At 47.3% G+C, this 22136-nt stretch overlaps 1 protein-coding gene across 1 annotated transcript; it reads right to left on the bottom strand.

The window, feature by feature from the left end:
- Positions 1-353: 353 nt before the first annotated feature.
- On the bottom strand, positions 354-20868 carry LOC122642647 (anthocyanin 5-aromatic acyltransferase-like). Its single transcript, XM_043836182.1, has 2 exons — positions 19592-20868; positions 354-574 (listed from the first exon to the last, which is right to left on the bottom strand). Exons 1-2 carry the CDS (start codon positions 20843-20845, stop codon positions 383-385), a joined length of 1446 nt encoding a protein of 481 aa, XP_043692117.1. The 5' UTR covers positions 20846-20868; the 3' UTR covers positions 354-382.
- Positions 20869-22136: the final 1268 nt, after the last annotated feature.

Genomic DNA, 22136 nt, shown 5'->3' on the forward strand with positions numbered 1-22136 from the left:
GACTGATATTGAGTGTTCATCTTCTATGGCAACTCAATATATAGTTACCATCTCGGCGGGCATTCAATATGTGCATAATTGTCGGGTTTATCTTCTGTTTCTTTAAAGCCTACTAGGGCACTATCTCTTTTGTACCTATACAATCTACATTGTACAATCATTCAAGCAATATAGAATACATTACAATCTACACTGTAGAATCATTCAAGCAATATAGAATACATTACAATCTAACACACACACACACACACACATAATCATGCTCCCACTGACATGCATAGCACAAGAAGCTTCAAACGTGTCTGACTGCCTTTATGAATTGCACAAATCATTGTGTTTTGCCATACATTTATAAAATACTTCTACCCCGAGGACTTTTGGCCTAGAGAAGGGAACGAGGGGTTGAGGGACATAAAGAATACTCACTCAGAGCATTAAGCCCATCAGCAAACAGAGAAACAAAGGCATCCATTTCCTGTCTGTTGAGAACCAAATCAAACTCAATCCCATCGTCTTCATTAGAGCTCTCTTTCAGAAACATGGCTCCTGATCTATCAATGGATGCCATCTCCACCTTTTTTGGCCTTCCAAATCCAAAATCTGTCTTGTAAAGCCCAAATTGGGGAGACCCTGCGGCTGCCAAAGTTCGACTAGATTGCATCGTCAACATGTGTGAAACGCTATGCTTTAGGTCTCTAAAAATTGCTTTGTCCATCTCATGAAAAGCATCTCTCATCAACTGTGCTGCCAAAGCTACTCCTCCTCTCATCATCAGATCAGTCTTTTCTGCAATAACCAAACAAGGTACGACACAATTACCCAAGTATGTTTCTGTGATTGGAGGGTCCAGCCGAGCCCTGCAGTCCACATTTAACACAAAGCGAGTCATGTTGCTGGTCATCGACGAAACACCCACTTTCGCTTCTGCTTTAAGCAAACAAACCCAAGTGTAACCACAAACCACCACCAATCTTGATAGAGGAATTGATGATTGTTTGTGTGTAATTTGTTCATCTTTCTTGTATTGAGCCAACACCCAATCCTTGAGTCTCTTACAACTAGCTTCATTTACCTCGAAAGTAGCTCGAACCATGTTGGGTTGGAGTTGGATATCCATCATTCTTAATATTCGATTCCCTCTGGAGGACACCGATTCTGAACCCATGAATCTATCCAACTCGTTCAAGTATGTCTTTAAGATGTCGTCGTGCTCCTCGATCACAGTCCTATCCAAGAATGGTAGGGGCTGATGATCAGTTCCTAACTTGGAGATCGTAGCCCATGTCCTCATGAAGTGGACGAATCCTCTTCCATCGCAAATCGAATGGAGATGTGTGACCGCGATACAGAACCCTTTATTTGGGAAAACGGTGACTTGTATTGCTACGATGGGGAGAATAGGTCCAGATGTAGGCAAGTGAGGCACTAGTGGGCGTGATTCTATGGCGTCTTTTGGGTGATTGGAAGAGAGATGATTGAAGTCTGCGTCGGACTCAGCAACGGTGAAAGAGACTGAGTCTCCTTCAGTGTAACATATCATGGGCTGGTTGGGTTCATAAGGCCATGAGAGATTTCCCGAGAAAGGGTAGTAGTGGATGAGAGTGGAAGAGAGTGCGTGTTTGAGACGGGGAAGGAGAGAGTGAGTGAATTGGGATATTGGGTAACGGAAGTCATAAAAAAATAGCAATTCCACAGGTGGTAATGGTAACCAATGTATGTCGAAGAAGGTGAGAGGGAGAGAGGTGGAAGTCGAGGCGAGGGAGACCCATGGTGGGGCGACTTTGCACCGGTCGAGAACCTTCACCGGTTTGAATGCAGCCATGCCGATGATGATTTGACTTGAAGGAAGCAAGCGTAGGGGAAAAGGATCTAAAGTTCTGGCCGGTGAGGGTGGGGGAGATTAGTGATTAGGCAGAGCAATATGTACATATGTACAAAGCATCCCTAACAATATCTAAATTAAACACACAGCCACCCATTGGCACTGTTCCTCTTGAACATGTATTATTTGATCTTTATTGAACCCTTGCCCTTGCCGGATTTTACTCTTCTCCATTTCTTGATCGATTATTTTCTATTATTTCCACCCTGAGAGTGCGGCACTCATAAATCTAACGGTCCACATTTGATACCCTCAAATTAACAAAAGAGTTAACTCTGGTTGATGTAATCCAGGGACTAACTAGGGTTGGTAACTAAACCCACCCTTAAACTGTGGTTAACCCAAGTTCGAACTCAATCGCCCCATCTCTTTCACTCTCTCCTATTTTCCTCCTTCACTCAACCCTAAGGGGCACTCTTAAAGATTTCTCCTTTCATCCGGCGACAGCCCACCTCTTCTTGCCGCTGAAACTTCAGGGGACGGAACATTTGTACGGATCTGCGTTTTCAGGCGACGGTGCACCCTCTTCTTGCCTCTGCGACTTCAGGCGACGGAGCCCTCTGCGTTTTCAGGTGATGGCACACCTTTTTCTTGCCTCTGCGACTTCAGGCGACGGAGCCCTCTGCGTTTTCAGGTGATGGCACACCCTCTTCTTGCCGCTGCAACTTCAGGCGACGGAGCCCTCTGCATTTTCAGGCGACGGCGCGCACCCTCATCTGGCCGCTGCAACTTCAGGTAACTTCCTCTGCCAAACCCTTTTCCCCTGAATTTTTTTAATTAAAAGAAATCGTGAATGTGCGAAGTTCTTCTCCCCCCAAAAGCTGGGTTTAGTTCAAATGATATTTTTAAAGCATATTTAAAAGGAAATTAAATGTCTATGCAACTGGGAGACTTGTACTACATTGAGTTGCAGAATCATGCTCTCTTTCCAATATCTTTGGATTTTTCTTTGTTCATATAAACAACTAGGGTCATGATTTGATTTGATTTGATTTTTCCTTGTGTGCAGTTGGATTAGCCACAATGGGTTTTTATAATGGACTTCAACCGATGTCCTTAGGGCACTAGGATTGTTAATGGGCGTCTTAGTTACCATTTATAGTAGAACGCACATAAATAGGAAAAAATTTAAGTAAATTATTTAACTTCAGTACAGATTTTACTTGCAAATCTTGTTTTTCCATGTCTTTAAACCCACCCCACCCCCCACCCCCCACCCCAAACAGGTTGAATATTGAATTTTTTTAATTCTTACGGTTTGTTGACATGATCATCCAATGACAGTTCATTTACAGACCAATCTAACTTTTCTATCTATTGATACAATGTTCTAACTAATGATATCTTCTGAAATAAAACAATTCACTGGTTTGCATAATGAGAGAACAGAAACAGAGTACAGAATGCAACAAAATTGAGAACTAAGATTCCGGTCGATTCTCCACTAATTTTAGTCGAAATTGGATCAGAATCAAAAGGACCGAGTTATAAAACCTTGATTCCTCTATCCCTCCATCATTGAGAATTAAGATTGTTATAATGGTAAGTGTTATTTCTGTTTTAGGTTAGCAGTTGGTTCGGGGTTCCAATACACACCCATCCAATTCCCTGGCCTAATCTATCATACCTTGGACATTTTTGTTTATTTATTCTTAAATTAGTTAAATAAATAACTTGAATGATAAGGGATGATTTTGTTGTAGGTGTGGAACATGTTGCAGGAGATATGTTTACAAGTATTCCGAAAGGAGATGCAATTTTTATGAGGATATGTCATATTTAACATTATTAATTATTGCAAGCTTATCCTCTCTTAATACTTGAACTGCAGATGACCCTATGTTGTATTACAGATTGATAAGCTAGAGTACTAAACTCGAACATAATTTTGTGTCATAGTCATTTTACTGAAACCATATATTTATGAGTCTTTAGCTCAAAACGGAAGAGCAACTGGGGTTATACCCAGTAGATGGTGGTTCGACTCCCCCAGGACTCCTAATTTCTTTACGTGGGGATACAATATGTCTTTTCTTCATGTCAAATACTCTACATATCCTTGCTGATTAATTCATTTAATGTTTGATTTTTGTTCCCATTTTATTTGCTTTGTTAAGATACCTTTGTCAGATTTGTTCACTTAAAGTATCAACATTTTTAAAGTAAATGTATTCTCATCATCATGTAGGAAGGACCAATGTGTTCTCATCATCATGTAGGAAGGAGCGTGGTACGTGGTAATACCTTTGAGAAGGTTGCCCACAATTTGTCACACACTTGCTGTCATTATAAGGACCACGGTAGTCACACACAGAGTTAATGTTGCAGCCATCTTCATCAGCAAGGAAGCTTGGCCAGTATCTACCAATGCTCTGACCATTCACCCAAGCATGAACCTTACCCAAACCTTATAACAGGTTTGTTTCTTAGCATGTTGAATTGTTCCCACAGATACCCTGTTTCCCATCATTTTCAGTCCATTTAACTTCTCCACAATTACGTATTCACAACTCTGATTGCTTCCAAACTTGGGATATCAGTCCCTGGCATCAAAACCTATCAATTCAAATTTATAAACCTCAGTTTAATAACCTTATTTTTCCACCTACCATAACCCTGGCATGTTCTGTCCAGGAATACCAAAATCAATCACACGCCCTTAAATAGAAACAAAGACGAAGAATGAAAGTAAGCGATATTCTCGATAAAGACCAAATGAATCAGCAAGAATATGCTCATATAATTAGGGCTCCGATTAGGGCAAAGAACATGCCTAGAAAAGACTTAGAACTATGAAGAAAACAGAGATTATAAAGCCCAGACATGCATTTAGTTCCACTCAACTAAAGTGAAAATGCTAATTCAAAATATAGGTTTGAGCACACAATGAATTATAGTAGAACCACAGGTGAATGAAAAAGGGTCTTGGTGGATTCGAACCACCATCCCCTTGGAACATGTTTGAGACATTCTCATGTTCCAAGTGCTCTACCAATTTGAGCTAAAGACCCAACAAGTAAAGTTTGAAATATTTTAGAGTCTAACTTATAAATCAGATGTAGAAAACCAAATTGATCTTCCACCATATAAACAACTATCGGAAAAGGCAACACAAGATTCAACAAGAAGCCAATCAAATTAAGTGATTTCAACAATACAACCTGTTTGAGTGATTGCTAGTTTCAAAGGAATTCATGTTTGAAGGTGTTGTCTTCCCATTTTTCTGAAGCAAAAGTTACTATCTTAAAATTGGCTAACAAACCATTTTGGAAGCACATTACTTTATTTTTACTTGGATAGTTCATTTTCTATGCAGATGCACCAAATCCACTGCAGGTAAGTCCTGGTGATTTGCAACCACCATTTGATGAAATATGGGTAAAGATACAAACAAGATGAAATACAAAATTCAGATATAATCAAATGGAAAATTATGCAAGTTATGAACCTCTCCACAATTCACATTTGAAGATGGTTCGATTCGGAGGATATCCAGTATGTCATAGCATAACCCAAGTCCTATGCTCCAGGTCCAGATCCAATAATTTGAACAGGTTCCAAAACTCTGTTTTGGGGGTTCAAAGTTTTCAGCCCTTCAAATTATTTGGTCACTCTTTCAAAACATGACTGCCACACAAAGCTCCACTAAAAAACTTATCCAGAGCCATCAACTTGCAAGACACAGGACCAAATGTGGCCCAGGAATATTTGCTGTCTACTGTAATATTTTCTGAGTTATTGTAAGTACATAGATTATGCTAACATCTTTTAAGAGGACCTACCCCCTATGACATTCAGTTGCAGAGAGAGTGGTTAAATCTAAATCTGTTCCATTTCTTGCATTCATCTCTCTGATTCTGGTGAATTATGTGGTCACTAAAGGGTATGTCATGGGAACTTGGATATCATCTAATCATGGCTTAAGCTTGTTTTATTTCAGAAGATATCATTAGTTAGAACATTGTATCAATAGATAGAAAAGTTAGATTGGTCTGTGAATGAACTGTCATTGGATGATCATGTCAACAAACCGTAAGAATTAGAAAAATTCAATATTCAACCTGTTTGGGGGTGGGGGGGTGGGGGGTGGGGTGGGGTTAAAGACATGGAAAAACAAGATTTGCAAGTAAAATCTGTACTGAAGTTTAATAATTTACTTAAATTTTTTCCTATTTATGTGCGTTCTACTATAAATGGTAACTAAGATGCCCATTAACAATCCTAGTGCCCTAAGGACATCGGTTGAAGTCCATTATAAAAACCCATTGTGGCTAATCCAACTCCACACAAGGAAAAATCAAATCAAATCAAATCATGGCCCTAGTTGTTTATATGAACAAAGAAAAATCCAAAGATATTGGAAAGAGAGCATGATTCTGCAACTCAATGTACAACAAAGTCTCTCAGTTGCATAGACATTTAATTTCCTTTTAAATATGATTTAAAAATATCATTTGAACTAAACCCAGGTTTTGGGGGGAGAAGAACTTCGCACATTCACGATTTCTTTTAATTAAAAAAATTCAGGGAAAAGGGTTTGGCAGAGGAAGTTACCTGAAGTTGCAGCGGCCAGATGAGGGTGCGCCTTCGCCTGAAAATGCAGAGGGTCCCATCGCCTGAAGTTGCAGCGGCAAGAAGAGGGTGTGCCGTCGCCTGAAAATGCAGATCCGTACGAGTGTTCCGTCCCCTGAAGTTTCAGCGGCAAGAAAAGGTGGGCCGTCGCCGGATGAAAGGAGAAATCGTTAGAGTGCTCCTTAAGGTTGAGTGAATGAGGAAAATAGGAGAGAGAGAAAGAGATGGGGCGATTGAGTTCGAACTTGGATTAACCACGGTTTAAGGGTGGGTTCAGTTACCAACCCTAGTTAGTCCCTGGATTACACCAACTAGGGTTAACTCTTTGTTAATTTGACGGTAACAAATGTGGATCGTTACATTTGTGAGTGCCACTTGTTGCACTCTCAGGGTGGAAATAATAGAAAATAATTGATCAAGAAAAGGAGAAGAGTAAAATCCGCCCTCCTTGCCCCTATTTATAGGAAATAGTGGAAGAGATTTTATAGTTTATCGTCTTCTACGTGCAACTGAATGAGACAGGTAAGTGGGAGGCAGCTCATTCCCATTTTTTCTTTCTTCCATTTAATTATTGAATCCTATTTTGATCTTTTTTTTATTTTTGGTAATCATTGATAATAAGGGACTGAGAGCAACAAAATCACAATCTGACAGTAGATAGTGTAAATCAACAATCCATCTATATATCAAAGCTTTCCATCATCACCATTGGTTTGGATGGAGACTTTGTTGCAATACAATGGTTCCTTGAAATGCACATGTAATAGCAAAAACATATATGAAAATAGACATATCCTATAACCATTTGCTCATTATTCTTGTCATCTCTTTCTTGTCTCTTGACTTTTGCTTTCCATTTTCATCTCTTTGTCGGTTGTTTGGACCTATGTGTTGCGTGTGAAAACCTCCGATGCTTGGTTCACCCACGGATGAGCCTGCAAAAATCAAGCGATGAGCACAAGAGAACCGATATAGCTCCGGCCTAGGACTCTCCGATGCTCAAGTCAGGTCTCCAATGCAACAGCGTAACTGCATAGTAAAAAGCCAGCTGATCCATGGTGTTCCATACCTGGGTATTTATAGAGTGAGGAGGAGATGAGGCGGTCGGGAGAGTCCTAGTATGGTAGGAGTCCTTCTTTCGGAAGGTTCTCTCGCGTATAGCGGAGTGGAGAGCTATTTTCGGGGTCGAACTCTTATTAAGGTAAGAGTCCATGTAGAGTGCGATTCTACGTTGCACTGGGATCGTGGCTCGATCCTTATCTCGTGATTCTTGGGATGTGCTGACGTGGCCCGGAGGTCCCCGATGGGGTGCTATGGCAGCTTCAGTGGAGGAGGGCTTCGGCCTCGGAGGTCGGCTCAGGGGGTCGGCAGAGGAGGTCGGCAAGGGAGGTTGGCCCGAGAGGTTGGTCTTGGCCGCAAGCTCGGCCAGGAGTCTATGGCTGACCTGTATGAGCTCGGCCTCAGCCAACGGCTAGCTCGCTCGAGTCTGGCTCTGTTAAGCGACTTATCGGAGATGGGGTCGGCCCGGTCTCCTGCTCGGCCCAACTCGGTTCTCGGACTGAGGTCGGGTCGGCCATGTGGCAGCCTCTGATAGGAGGGGTGTTTTATGCCTCATCACAGGCCCCCCCACTCATCAGGGGTCGGCTCGGCACTGATGAGTGAAATTTCCTGGTCTGCTTGTTTGGAAGATTTTTGTGGTCGAGCCGAGCTTATTTTTTGCCGCGGATTTGACGTTACACGTTCTGACGGTTGGGTGTCAGTGCCACGTCAGCAGAGTCATTATGGCAGGCTCGGGAATTCGAAATGTCCTTTGATCTGGGCCGTTGAACCATGCTGAGCTCTGATCAGCCATTGGATCATTAAAACCCAAGGATTATAAATAGGCAACTCCTAACTATTCATTCCTCATTACTCTAAGTTATTGACTTCTCGGCAAGCTTGGATTCTTCAGCTCGGTAGCGCTCGGTGTTTACTTGTTCGTGATCAGCTCGGCCTTTGCTTTGTTCGCGCTCAGCTCATCCTTAGCTCTTCTTCAACCAGTAAGTCTTCTCCGCCCAGTATGTCAGTTGGTAGTAGTCCTATGGGCGAGCTGTTCGCCGGGGCGGCAGAGGGCGCGAGTCTGAGCTAAGAGCTCCCCGCTCGTTCTCCCACCATAGACCTATTGGGCTCGACCTCGGATGAGCCCGATATAGTGGAGCTTCGTCAGGCCGAGGTGGCCGAGCCTCCGTTACTCTTGGAGTTTGACCACGCGGCCCACCCAATCGCCATAGATCGAGCCGAGAACTCTGGGTCGTCCTCATCCGATGAGGAATCAAGTGAGGGAGATTCGTTCGAGGTGGGGGTTGGCTCGGTCAGCTCGTCCGCTGACGCCCCTGAGCCCGAGGAAGGTAGTGTCGGCACCATTTCGAGCACGATCACAGAGGCCGACCTCGACTATTTGAGGATGACCTATGCCATCCCCGAGGACATTCAGCTCCGAGTTCCTAACCCCGGGGAGATGGCCTGCTTCATCAGGCCCAGCGAGGTAGCTTTGTACGAGACGCCCTTCAAGTATGCGTTCAGGCTCCCCGTTCTCGGCCTAGTGGACCAGATCTTGGACCACTTCCACCTGTCTCCTGGTCAGCTGGTGCCGAACTCTTAGCTGGCCGTCTATGGCTTCTATGCCGTATTCTGCGAGATGGGCCAAGGTGCGAGCGTGGCGCTTTTCTCTCGGCTCTTCTTCTTGAAGAAGTCTCTCGAGAAGGGGTGGTACTATTTCTGCCGCCGATCGGGGAAGAGTGCGGCTTTGGGCGGCCACAAATTTCTGGTCGGCACGCCGACCTTTAATAAGTATTGGAAGCCTCATTTTTTCTTCACTTCCATTCCCAACAGCCCTCTCCGAACCGAGTGGAAGGAGATGAACCTGAATTACATCAATAGGGTACTACCCTTGACTGAGAACGAGATGACCTCGCTTGACCTGATCCTCCAGCGTCCGCCCTTCGATGTCCTCCAGCTTCAGGACGAGGGGTTTCTTCAGAGGTGGCATATGACCCCTGGTATGAGCCCGACCCGAGCCCGTCTCTGTGGTCCGAGCTGACCCCTTTACTTAGTCTTCTTTTCTATTTCTACTTATTTTTGATGTTCTCGATTTCTCTTGCAGTGGTTGGCCACATTCCTCCTATGGATACAGCTCGGCTAAGGGCCGAGACCCTTGTAGATCGAAGGAAGAAGAATATTGAGAAGAAGTCCCGGGGCGAGTCTTCCAAGACCCCCAAGGGCAAGGCCGTGATGCCGGGGCCGTCGGACGCTGTGGTCGGCCTTGAGGCCGAGAAGAATACGGGCCCAGCGGGGTCCCCGAGGAAGGGGAAAGGCCGAAAAGGCGAAAGGAGCCCGCCGAGAGACATCAAGCGTCAGAAGCTCTTGGTCAATCTGACGAGTGGTGGTCTTCCCCCCGTGGCTTCACCCACCAACATCTCCCGATACGTCTTGGGGAGGGCCTCGGCCAGTAACGTTCCTGTGAGGCCGACCTGGCGCCTCTTCCCAGGGGACTCGGCGTTGACGTCGGCCGCACACGCCAAAGAATGGCTGGATGCAGGTCGGCTTCCAACCGACAAGGAGAAGCTCGAGGCACTGTCTGACCCCGAGCTCCTCTCCACTCTGTTCCAAGATTTCAACATGGTAAGTTTCCTGGTCGGCTCTTGCGATTAGATATGATCCGTGTAGTCTGTATTGATTTTTGTTCTCATACTTTTTTGTAGGGCTTCGCCAAGGTGGTGGAGACCATGCTTCGCTTTGAGCGGCTCCTGATCGAGAACCATTCCTTGGGTGTCCAATGCAAGAAGGCCTATCAGGATGCCCAAGATGCCGTTTAGAGGCGTCGAGAGACCCAAGAGAAGCTCACTGCTGCCGAGGCCAAAGTGGAGAGCTCTCAGGCCGAGGTGGTTAGGCAGAGAGAGAAGGTCCGGGCTCTGCAGGCTTAGCTTGCCGAGGTTAGGGAGAAGGCCAAGGAAGATCTGGCCACGGCTCGGGTCGAGGCGATCAGCGACTATCTCCAATCAGAGGAGTATACTGATGTGTGCCATGAGATCAGGAAGCCTCCCTACGCCGAAGGTTTCGAGGCAGGCCGAGTTGAGCTTTTGGCCGAGATCAAGGCGACGTACCCTGATCTCAATCTCTCCCGATTTAATGATGACGCGACTACCTTCGCCTGGGAGTTGGGAGATGAGGAGGGGGCCGAGGTCACTCAGGCTCTGCCCTTTGAGGAGCCTACTCAGGCTGACGTCTTCCTTCTGGATGCTGGACCAAAAGACCCTCTTGCCGAGCCTACTGTCGTGGACACCGCCGAGGTCGCCTCCAAGTCTGGCGTCGAGGAGATCGAGATGTAAAATTTTTTTTTTTTTTTTTTTTTTTTTTTGGGGCTGGACTGCCCATCTTGTAACCATGCCGATCAGTCGGCTTAAAATGAATGAAAAAATCTATTTTTGCCAGAATTTATCTAAGTGTTTTAGCTCGGTGCTCTTCACCTTCTTTTCCTTGTGTACTCTGTTCTATTTGTGGCCGAACTGCCGAGTCGTTTTGCTAGCCGAGCTTAGGAACTTGTCTCTTTTTTGCCCATCCCTCACGTGGTCGGCGGCTCGGCCATGCCATGCCCGAGGTCAATGTGATCCTCGCCTTAGTTGGTTAATTCGCCATTCCCTTTGGTCCGATTGGACAGGCTATCATATAAACGGATGCTTGGCCGAGCATCCTTCCTGGCCGAGCTTAATGCCTTAGCTTAGTTTTGAACTTTGTTAGGCTCGGCCAAAGGGGGTTATTTTCTCTTGAGAGGTCGGCCGGGTCTATGAGAATCGGTCTTACTACTTGGCTGCCGACCTATGAGGGTCGGTCTTTGAGGTCGGCCAGGTTTATGAGAACCGGTCTTACGACTTGGCTGCCGACCTATGAGGGTCGGTCAGGTTTATGAGAACCGGTCTTACGACTTGGCTGTCAACCTATGAGGGTCGGTCTTTGAGGTCGGCCAGGTTTATGAGAACCGATCTTACGACTTGGCTACCGACCTATGAGGGTCGATCTTTGAGGTCGGCCAAGTCTATGAGGATCGGTCTTACGACTTGACTGCCGACCTATGAGGGTCGGTCTTTCAGGTCGGCCAGGTCTATGAGGGCCGGTCTTACGGCTTGGCTGCCGACCTATGAGGGTCGGTCTTTGAGGTCGGCCAAGTCTATGAGGACCGGTCTTACGACTTTGATTTAGGAGCTTGCAAATACGTTAAGTGGTGGAGAAAGACTTTATTGAATCAAATGTCGGAGCTGAAGCCGAATACAAGCATTCTCAGTTATTGAAAAAACTTCTTCAAATTTTCCGAGTTCCAAGGTCTCTGTACCTTCTTGCCCCCCGGAGTCTGCAAGCGATACGTGCCAGGGCTAATTTGCTTGGAGACTATGTACGGGCCTTCCCAATTTGGTGCTAACTTTCCTTGTTGCCTCGGCTGGGATGCGCTAAGCTTTCTGAGAACAAGGTCCCCTTGATGGAAGTGCCGCTCTTTTACTCTTGAGTCATAGTACTTTGCTGTCCTTTGTTGGTATGCCGCGTTCCGGAGTAGGGCATTTTCTCGAACTTCATCGAGGAAGTCAAGGTTGGCTCTCAGTCCATCTTCATAGGTCTTCTCATCGAAGTTGAGCACTTGGTACGATGAGGCCATAATTTCAACCGGGGCGAGGGCTTCGATCCCATAAGCGAGGCGAAAAGGACTCTCCCATATTGGAGTTCTTACTGTCGTCCGATTTGCCCATAGGACACTTGGGAGTTCTTCCACCCATCTTCCTTTGGCCTCATCTAACCTTCTCTTAATGCCAACGAGTAATGTTCGGTTGGACACTTCTACTTGTCCATTTGCTTGCGGATGAGCTACTGAGACGGGTCGAAAGTCAATGTAGAACTGTTCGCAGAACTCTCAAAAGGCCGGGTTGTTGAATTGGGCGCCATTATCAGTGATGAGCACTTTCGATAGTCCGAACCGGTAGATGACCTTATCCCGGAAGAATTTCTCCATGTTCTTCTCGGTGATGGTGGCAAGGGGCTCAGCCTCGACCCACTTGGTGAAGTAATTGATCGCCACTACCACATACTTTCTGTTCCCCGATGCCGGGGTGAAATCTCTGAGAATGTCCATTCCCCACATAGCGAATGGGATTGGGCTCAGCATTGAAGTTAACTTTGTTGCTGGTCGGCTTGGGATTGGTGCGAACAGTTGACACTTCTTGCACGTCTTCACATACCTCATGGCCTCTTCTTGCATTCTTGGCCAATAGAATCCTTGTCAAAGTATCTTGTATGCAAGAGCTCGGCCACCCATGTGACTCCCGCATATTCCCTCATGCACCTCGGCCAATGCATACTCGGCCCCCTTTGGTCCAAGGCATCGGAGAAGAGGGGCCGAGATTGCTCTTTTATATAGCACTCCATCGATCATGGCGTACTTGGAAGCTCGGATCTTGACCTTTCTTGCTTCGTCTCGGTTCTCCGGGAGCAGGTTATTCTCCAAGTAGTTGACAATGGGGTCCAACCAGGTCGGCCTGTCCTCTTCAATGTGCTTTACGCTTTCTTCTTATAAGGAGGGCTTCTCCAAGATTTCTATGTATACTGACCGGCTCAGATATTGGAGGTCGGCCTCGGCCAACCTGGACAGGGAGTCAGCTGCGGCATTTTCTTTTCTCGGTATTTGAGTCATCTCAAAGTGCTCGAGTTCGGAAATCAGATCTCGGGCTCGGCTCAGGTAAGCTATCATCCTTTCGTCTTTCGTTTCATAGTCTCCGTTGACCTGGTTGACCACAAGTTGGGAGTCCCCTCGCACCTTCAACCGCTTTATGCCCATTGCTTTGCTGACTCGAAGCCCAGCTAGAAGGGCTTCATACTCAGCCTCGTTGTTCGAGGCGAGAAACTTGAACCTCAGGGCATATTGGATCAGAAACCCTTCGGGGCTTACCAGTATCAGGCTGGCCCCGCTTCCTCCGGAGTTGCTTGAGCCATCGACATTCATGGTCCAAGTCGGGTCGACTGTAGACCCGACCTCTTCTACTGTCTTTTCCTCCCCGACCTTAAGGTCGGGCCCTGTGCATTCGACGATGAAGTCGGCAAGGGCTTGTCCTTTTATCGCCGTCCTCGAACGATAGCTTATATCGTATTCACTTGGCTCAACCGCCCAGGTAATCAGCCGTCCTGAAACGTCGGGTTTGTGTAATATCTTCTTGAGTGGTTTGTCGGTCAGTACCGCGATCGGATGAGCTTGGAAGTACAGCCTTAGTTTCCTTGCAGCCGTAACAAGAGCAAACACTACTTTCTCAAACCCAGAGTACCTTGTCTCGGCATCGATAAGAACGTGGCTGATGTAGTATATGGGTCTTTGAGTTCGACTCTCTTCCCTGATCAACACCGCGCTGACCGCTACAGGGGTAGCGGCTAAGTAGACTTGAAGCTCCTCTTTTGGTTCGGGTCGGCTGAGAAGAGGCGGGTTCTCCAAATATTTCTTCAGCTCTTCAAAAGCTTCCTGGCATTCGTTCGACCAAATGAAGTCCTTTGGGTTCCGTATATTCTTAAGGGCCTTAAAGAACAGTAGGCACTTGTCTCCCGATCTCGACATAAATCGTGCCAACGCCGTCACTCGTCCGTTTAGCCTCTGTACTTCTCAGATCGTTCTTGGAGGGCTCATCTCTTGGATGGCCCTGATTTTTGTTGGATTGGCTTCGATGCCTCTGACAGAGACCATGAAGCCGAGAAACTTTCCCGAAGTCACGCCGAATGCACATTTGGCGGGGTTCAGCTTCATTTGGTTCTTCCTCAATACGCCAAAGGCTTCTTCCAGGTCGGCCAAGTTGTGTTTGGCCTTCAAACTTTACACCAATACACGTAGACTTCCATGTTCCTTCCGATCTGCCCGCAGAATATATAGTTCACGAGGCGCTGGTATGTCGCTCCGGCGTTCTTCAATCCGAACGGCATGACCTTGTAGCAGAAATTTTCTTGGTCAGTTCGGAATGCCGTGTATGACTCGTCCTCCTCATGCATCATGATTTGGTTGTAGCCGGAGTACGCGTCCATGAAACTCAGCATCTCGTGACCTGCCGTGGCGTCGATCAAGAGGTTAATCCGAGGTAGTGGGTACTCATCTTTTGGACAAGCCTTGTTGAGATTGGTGTAGTCGACACACATTCTCCACTTCCCGTTCGGTTTGGGGACCATGACGACGTTGACCAACCAGGTCAGGAATTTTTCTTCTCGGATGAACCCTGATCGGCGAAGCTTCTCCACCTCTTCTTTGATTGCGGTTTGTCGATCAAGTGCGTAGTTCCTTCTCTTCTACCGGATTGGTTTTCGACCTGGATCTACGTGGAGTCGGTGCTCAGCTATATGTCTGGGTATGCCTGTCATGTCGACAGTCGACCAGGCAAAGACATCAGTGTTCGCCTTCAAGAAAACTCCGAGCTGATTCCTTTGATTTTCATTTAGTAAAGATCCGAGCTGGACCACCTTTGCCTGGTCATCTTCGCTGAGATGAAATGGGGTCAGGTCTTCCACGGGTCGTCCTCTCCTCTCGACAAGCTCATCCCGCTGATCCTTAGGGAGATGCTCGACGCACATTGCCATTCCTCGGACATTACCCTTGTTTTGCTTAACGAATTTAGTGTAGCACTCCCGGGCCTTCTTCTGGTCCCCTCGGACCTCGCCGACACCATTCTCGGTGGGGAACTTCATCTTCAAGTGTGTCGGGGAGATGATGGCTTGGAGAGTGGTCAATGAAGGACGGCCGAGTATGGCATTGAAAGTCACTACTGACCGTACCACCATGAATTTGACTTGAATCGTCGCCTGGCATGGAGCTCGCCCCAGCGTGACCAGCAGGTCGATTGAGCCTTTGATGGTCGCGGCAGCACCTGAGAACCCGTGAAGTGAGGTACCTTCTGGCTTGAGCGCTTCGTCGCCGAAGCCAAATTATCGGTACGCTTCTAGTGACATAAGGTCCACGGATGCGCCGGTATCAACCAATACACGGTGGACGGGTCTGTTCTCAATTTCTACCTGCACCACTAAAGCATCATCATGAGGTAAACTTATACCTTCGAGGTCGGCTTCGGTGAAGGAGATCGTCGCCGCTGGTTTGAGTCTCTTGGTGGGTATCTCGGCCACTCCGATGAACCGCGAGTTTGCCTTAGCCTTTCGCGTGGTCTCTTACCCGGGCCCCCCGAGGATAGTGTATATGGGAGCCCCCTTGTCACTGCTCTGCCCGGATCCATCTTCTTTCTTCTCGGCTCGGACTTTATCATCATCTCGTTCGACTCGCCTGTTTTCGGCCCTAGGCTCGGCTCTTCTTTGATCTCGTTCTTCAGGCCGCCGACCTCCACGCTCTTCTCGGCCTCCTTTGACATATCGCTTCAAATGGCCCGCTTTTATCAGCTCTTCGATTTCTCTTTTGAGCTGATAACAATCCTCGGTGTCGTGATCGGTATCCTTATGGAACTGACAATATTTGTTGGGATTCCGAGATGACCTCGCTTGCATCGGTCGGGGTCGGCGGATGTACCCCCCGTCCTGTATTTGCATCAAGATCTCCTTGCGCGAGGTGTTCAGTGGGGTGTAGTCGGGGCTCTGAGCTCGGTCTGACCTATCAGCTCGACGATCCGTCCTGGGCCGTTTGTCTTCCCTACGGTCTTCTGTTATCACCCTTTTCTTGTCGGGTCGGGCTTCGTTTCCCTTCCCGGCCTGGAGGACCTCGACCATATTTGCAAATTCATTGCATCTTTCTAAGAGCTCGGCCAGGTTTCTGGTCGACTTTCGGGCCAAGTCTTTGATGAGGCCCATGTCGGCCAATCCATTGCTCATAGCCGTATGGGCCGTGACCTCATCCAAATCCTTGATATCTAAGGATTCCTTGTTAAAGCGGGAGACGAATGCTTGGATCGATTCATCGGGCCTTTGCTTCACGCTGAGGAGGTTGACCGTTGTCTTCTTGTGTTTCATACTGCTCTGGAATCGCGTGACGAATGCTCGACAGAGTTGAGGAAGCTTTTTATAGAGTTCGGCGACAACCAGGAGAACCATGAGGTCGTCGCACCCTTGAGGGATGCGGGGAAGGCTCGACAAGAAACGATCTCGGTTCCCCCGTACATGGTCATCATCGCATTAAAGTAGTTGGTGTGATTGGTCGGGTCGGTCGTCCCATCATATCGGTTGAACGGGGGAGGTTTGAACCCGTTTGGTGGTGGCGCGGTCATGATCTCGGGAGGATATGGGTGTCGCCCGACCAACGAATAGGCGTCCGGGGTCGCTTGTTTCTTCAACCCCTGCACTTACTCCTCCAAGTCTTGTAGCCGCCTCTCCAGCTCTGTTTCAGGTGCTTGGCCAACCGGCTCCTCGGCCCGGGGTCGGTAGGGTCGGCCGTCCCGTTGTGGTCAGCCATTCTGGTCAGCTCGGTTCTCACCGTCCTTCCTTGTTCTTCTTTCCTCCTGGAAGTTGGACCCACTGGGGCTCCCCTGCTGTTCTTCTCGGGTAGGCGAGCCTTGACGCCGGGGGTTATGACGAGATCCTTCTCCTTGTCTCGCAGCGCGTCGTTCATTCGGTTCTTTCCCTTGTTCTCGGACTCTTCTCGGCTGTTCGTCCTCTCCGAGCCGCCCAGAAAATACCGACCTCCTCGCTACCGAGCCGACTGGTTCGATTTCCTGCCCTGTTCGCGGGCTTTGACGATGCTCTTGCTCATCCCGCTGAGCGCCTCTACTAGGGCGTGGAGGTGGAGTCTTCTGATGAGACGGGTGTGAGGATGCGGCTCGGCTAGGCTCGGCCCTACGCCGGCCACCATTTTGCTGCAAGTTCCTCTCTACGTGGACCGGAGCTGGAGGGGGCACGGCCAGTTGTTGGCCCATCAGCCCACCTCGGGCCATCTGGTTCATGAAGGTGCGCAGCATCTTGTTGGTGTGGAGCATCTGCAACTACAAGTCTATAACCTGTCGATTATTTGTCGGGGCTTCGGGGTCCAAACTCTTCGGCAAGGGTGGCGGCGCTGGTAGGCCCATCCCGTCCAAGCTTGGCTTGGCCTGTATCCGGCCAGCTGCGGTCGTGGTTAGCACCGCTCCCCCATTCCCGCCCTCCGGTGGGGGAATGGTGCCTGTGATGGGCTGCGCACCCCCTGCCCGAGGGGGTCTTCTGTTTATCCCCTGTCGAGAGGCTTTGGGGGGCGGTGATCGGCTCGTCTGCCCAACGGGTTGCGGCTCGTCCGTCCGGGAAGTCGAGCCATGCTGCCCTGACCTCGTGTGCACCATTATTATTGCTCTTGGAATTGGTAGAAACGACGATGCTTGCCGATGTCGTTCCCACAGACGACTCCAAATCTGTTGCGTGGGAAAACCTCCGATGCTTGGTTCGCCCACGGATGAGCCTGCAAAAACCAAGCGATGGGCACAAGACAACCGGTGTGGCTTCGGCCTAGGACTCTCCGATGCTCAAGTCAGGTCTCCAATGCAACAGCGTAACTGCGTAGTAAAAAGCCAGCTGATCCATGGTGTTCCATACCTGGGTATTTATAGAGTGAGGAGGAGATGAGGCGGTCGGGAGAGTCCTAGTATGGTAGGAGTCTTTCTTTCGGAAGGTTCTCTCACGTATAGCGGAGTGGAGAGCTATTTTCGGGGTCGGACTCTTATTAAGGTAAGAGTCCATGTAGAGAGCGATTCCGCGTTGCACTGGGATCGTGGCTCGATCCTTATCCTGTGATTCTCGGGATGTGCTGACGTGGCTCGGAGGTCCCCGGTGGGGTGCTATGGCAGCTTCAGTGGAGGAGGGCTTCGGCCTCGGAGGTCGGCTTAGGGGGTCGGCAGAGGAGGTCGATAAGGGAGGTCGGCCCGAGAGGTTGGTCTCGGCCGCAAGCTCGGCCAGGAGTCTATGGCTGACCTATATGAGCTCGGCCTCAGCCAACGGCTAGCTCGCTCGAGTCTGGCTCTGTTAGACGACTTATCGGAGATGGGGTCGGCCCGGTCTCCTGCTCGGCCCAACTCGGTTCTCGGACTGAGATCGGGTCGACCATGTGGCAGCCTCTGATAGGAGGGGTGTTTTATGCCTCATCACTACGTACCTTTTTTATGAAAAGAACCTCAACATATGTTTTTTTTTTTACAATAAAGGTTGGGGTAAATTATACGTTATTCTTTGGTTTTCAAACGAAACTCAAATCACCCCCTTAGGGTGACGTGTACTACGTGTAATTTACCCTAAGGGTTGTGCTTGACATTGGCTTCCAAAACATAGCAAGATAAATAGCAAATTTCTTTTAGGTGTGCTCTTTTTCAAAAGTAAGAAAGTGACTGGCAAGAATGGCTAGTTGTGTTCACACTTCTAAATATCAAATTTCGCAGGATTTGGATCTTATCCCCCCCCCCCTCAACCTGCAACTCTCGTCCTGAAATAAACGCCCCGAAATCCTCCGTTCCTTTCACGACTGCTGAGCAACGATTAGTTTAACTAAAACTGTCTTTTTGAAGTAAATTGAAGCTGCATTTGGAACCCAGAATACTCCAATTGAGCAAATGAAAACAAGAATAAGAACTAGAAGAGATGCTGCTGTCGAGTTCATCTCCAAATAAGTTTTGTTGATAAGATGCTAAAACCTTCAATGACATTAAGCCTTTGATCCCATTCAACTTATAACCAAATTTGAGTTTCTTTACACAATCAATTTATTGTCTACTCGGTAAGAAACCATCTCTAATTCATGAATCTACATTCTTTTTCTTCTATATTGCATATCACTTTATTGGGCATGAGAAAGCAACCTAGATTTGATTCCTATTTCACTAAATTGGGGTTTATATTTCTTTGAAAAACCCATTTTTGCATAAAACAAATTCATTGGAAATAGGATTTTCTACCCTTTTTTTGCTGTACCGTTTGTACCGTTTGATCCTTTCCAGCAAATGTGTGAACTGGAGAAGCCTCACTGTGAGAACTGGGTCATAAAGAATGCTATCTCAGAGAATTAAGCCCATCAACAAACAAAGAAACAAAGGCATCCATCACCTGTTTGTTGAGAACCAAATCAAACTCAAACCCACCATCTAAATTGGAGCTGTCTTTCACAAACATGGCCCCTGTTTTATCAATGGATGTCATCTGCACCTTCTTTGGCCTCCCAAACCCAAAATCTGTCTTGTAATACCCAAACTGTGGCGACCCTGCAGTTGCCAAATATCGACCCGGCGGCAAATCAAAGTAGTCAGAAACGGTATCCGGCAAGCCTTTCAAAACTCCTTTCTCCATCTCATGAACCGCATCTCCTATCATCTGTGCTGCCACACCTACTTCTCCACCTCCTCCTCTCATCAAATCAGTCTTATCAGCAATCACCACACAAGGTCTGACGCAATTTCCCAAATATGTTTCTGGGATTGGAGGGTTCAGCCGAGCCCTGCAATCGACATTAATCCCAAACAGAGTCATATTGTTAGTGTTGGACTCACCCGTTTTTGCTTCTGCTTCAAGCAAACAAATCCAAGTGTAAGCGCACATCGCCACCAATCTTGATGGGGGAATTGATCTTCTTGTCTCTGTTTGTTCGTCTTTCTTGTATTGAGCGAAAACCCATTCCTTGAGTCTCTTACTGTTTGCTTCATTTAGCTCAAACGTAGCTCGAACCATGTTGGGTTGGAGTTCCGAATCCATCGCTCTTAAAATTCGATTCCCAGAAACTGATTCTGAACCCATTATTCTATCCAACATGTCCATGAACATCTTTAACATGCCATCGTCGTGCTCCTCTGTCACAGTTCTATCCAAGAATGGTAGGGACTCAGGTAACAGAGATGGAGCTCCTAATTTGGAGATCGAAGACCATGTCCTCATGAAATGGTTGAATCCTCTTCCATCGCAAGAAGAATGGTTACGTGCTAACGCAATACAGATTCCAGTATTTGGGAAAACTGTAACTTGTATTGCTAAAATGGGGAGAATAGGTCCAGATGTAGACAAGTGAGGCACTAATAGGCGTGATTCTATGGCGTCTTTTGGATGATTGGAAGAAAGATGATAGAAATCTGCGTCGGACTCAGCAACGGTGAAAGAGACAGAGTCTCCTTCAGTGTAACAGATCATAGGCTGATTGGGTTCATGAGGCCACGAGATATTTCCTGATAAAGGGTAGAAGTGGATGAGGGTGGAAGAGAGTGAGTGTTTGAGCTGGGGAAGGAGAGATTCAGTGAAATGAGATATTGGGTTGGGGAATTCATAGAAATACAGAGTTTCCACTGGTGTTAGTGCTAACCAAAATATATCCAAGAACGAAAGAGGGTTAGTAGTGCAGGTCGGAGTGACTGAGCCTGGAGGTGGGGCGACTTTGCACTGGTCGAGAACCTTCACTGGTTTGAATGCAGCCATGAAGCAGGTGATGGTCTGAATGAAGCGCCGGGAAACCTTCTGGTGTGCGTGTTGTGTGTGTGTCTGTGTGTGTGTGGGGGGAGGGGGGGGGGGGTTATTGAATATATAATCTAGCGGAGAATCTTCACGTACGTCCTCACGACTCACAGAGACCACTCATGTGTGACGTATACATCAAGAATACAGAATAGATTCTGATAGATATTGGTAACTTCCTTGCAACTAACTGGGGCTAGCCTTCTCCTTGAAGGAGGGGTTGAGATTAAAGCAGCAATATATAAATTATAAAGTATAATATCATCAATGGATAAAGAACGCCAGGGGGTGAATGTTCATGTACGTGAGCATATGTGAACGAGTCAAGAAGAAAGAAAAACATTGGGCCGATACACTTTGAATCGTTGGATGTCACACCTGCAAGGTGTCAATATCTCCACCTTGAACTATATTGCAGTGTAACATGGGAGAATTAGAGAGGATTTTAATTTGCACGTGAACCTCTGGTCATTTCTAGGGTTTGGGGGGATTTCATCCTCACAGAGCCAACCGTAAATACATGGGCAGTGACATCTAAGTGTGGTGTATTAGGTAATGCCGACACTTAAGAAGATAAATTTCCATTAAGGGGATGTCCCGATCATTTCACGTGCCCTATGTTAGGTTGCAGGGGCATGTGCGTTGCACGGTCGGGTGACGCTCTCTCCCTAGTTGTCAAAATTAAAATCAACCACAGAATCCTTATGGAGAAAGATGTATGGTCCCTTATCAACTTTATCCATAAATGGGTCGTAATGATACTGTTATGAATAAAATATTCCTGCAAACTTATTGGCAGGAATTTATTGCTCACCATGTGATGGCCCCCTCCACAATCGGGCAGAAGGATTGTCTCACCGATACGACCCGTTGTTCGAGCTTCTCTCATGCACGGGCCAATGAGAGTACGTGCATTGGCATCATCGTGGGAGATTGATTTGGGAAACCTTATCCTTCAAAAAAGAAGTGTTAGACAACCATGTTCGGGCTTCTAGAGCTACACGTATGCGTTGGCCAATGGAAACGCATGCATAAGCATCGATTTGGGAGGGATTTTCGTTTTTCCATATGAACAGGGCAATACTTTCCATGACATTCTCTATGGGAGAGCGTAGCCCCTATGCATGCATGGGGGCCAATGATACCACATGCGTTGGCATCATGGGGGGCAGAATATCCATCTTTCATGGGGACGGGGCAATCAATTCACCCCTCTCTATCTTTGAGCGTGGATGGTAAATAAGGATGTCAACGG

This window comes from Telopea speciosissima, chromosome 10 (genome assembly GCF_018873765.1).
Source record: "Telopea speciosissima isolate NSW1024214 ecotype Mountain lineage chromosome 10, Tspe_v1, whole genome shotgun sequence".
In the NCBI taxonomy this organism is placed as follows: Eukaryota; Viridiplantae; Streptophyta; class Magnoliopsida; order Proteales; family Proteaceae; genus Telopea; species Telopea speciosissima.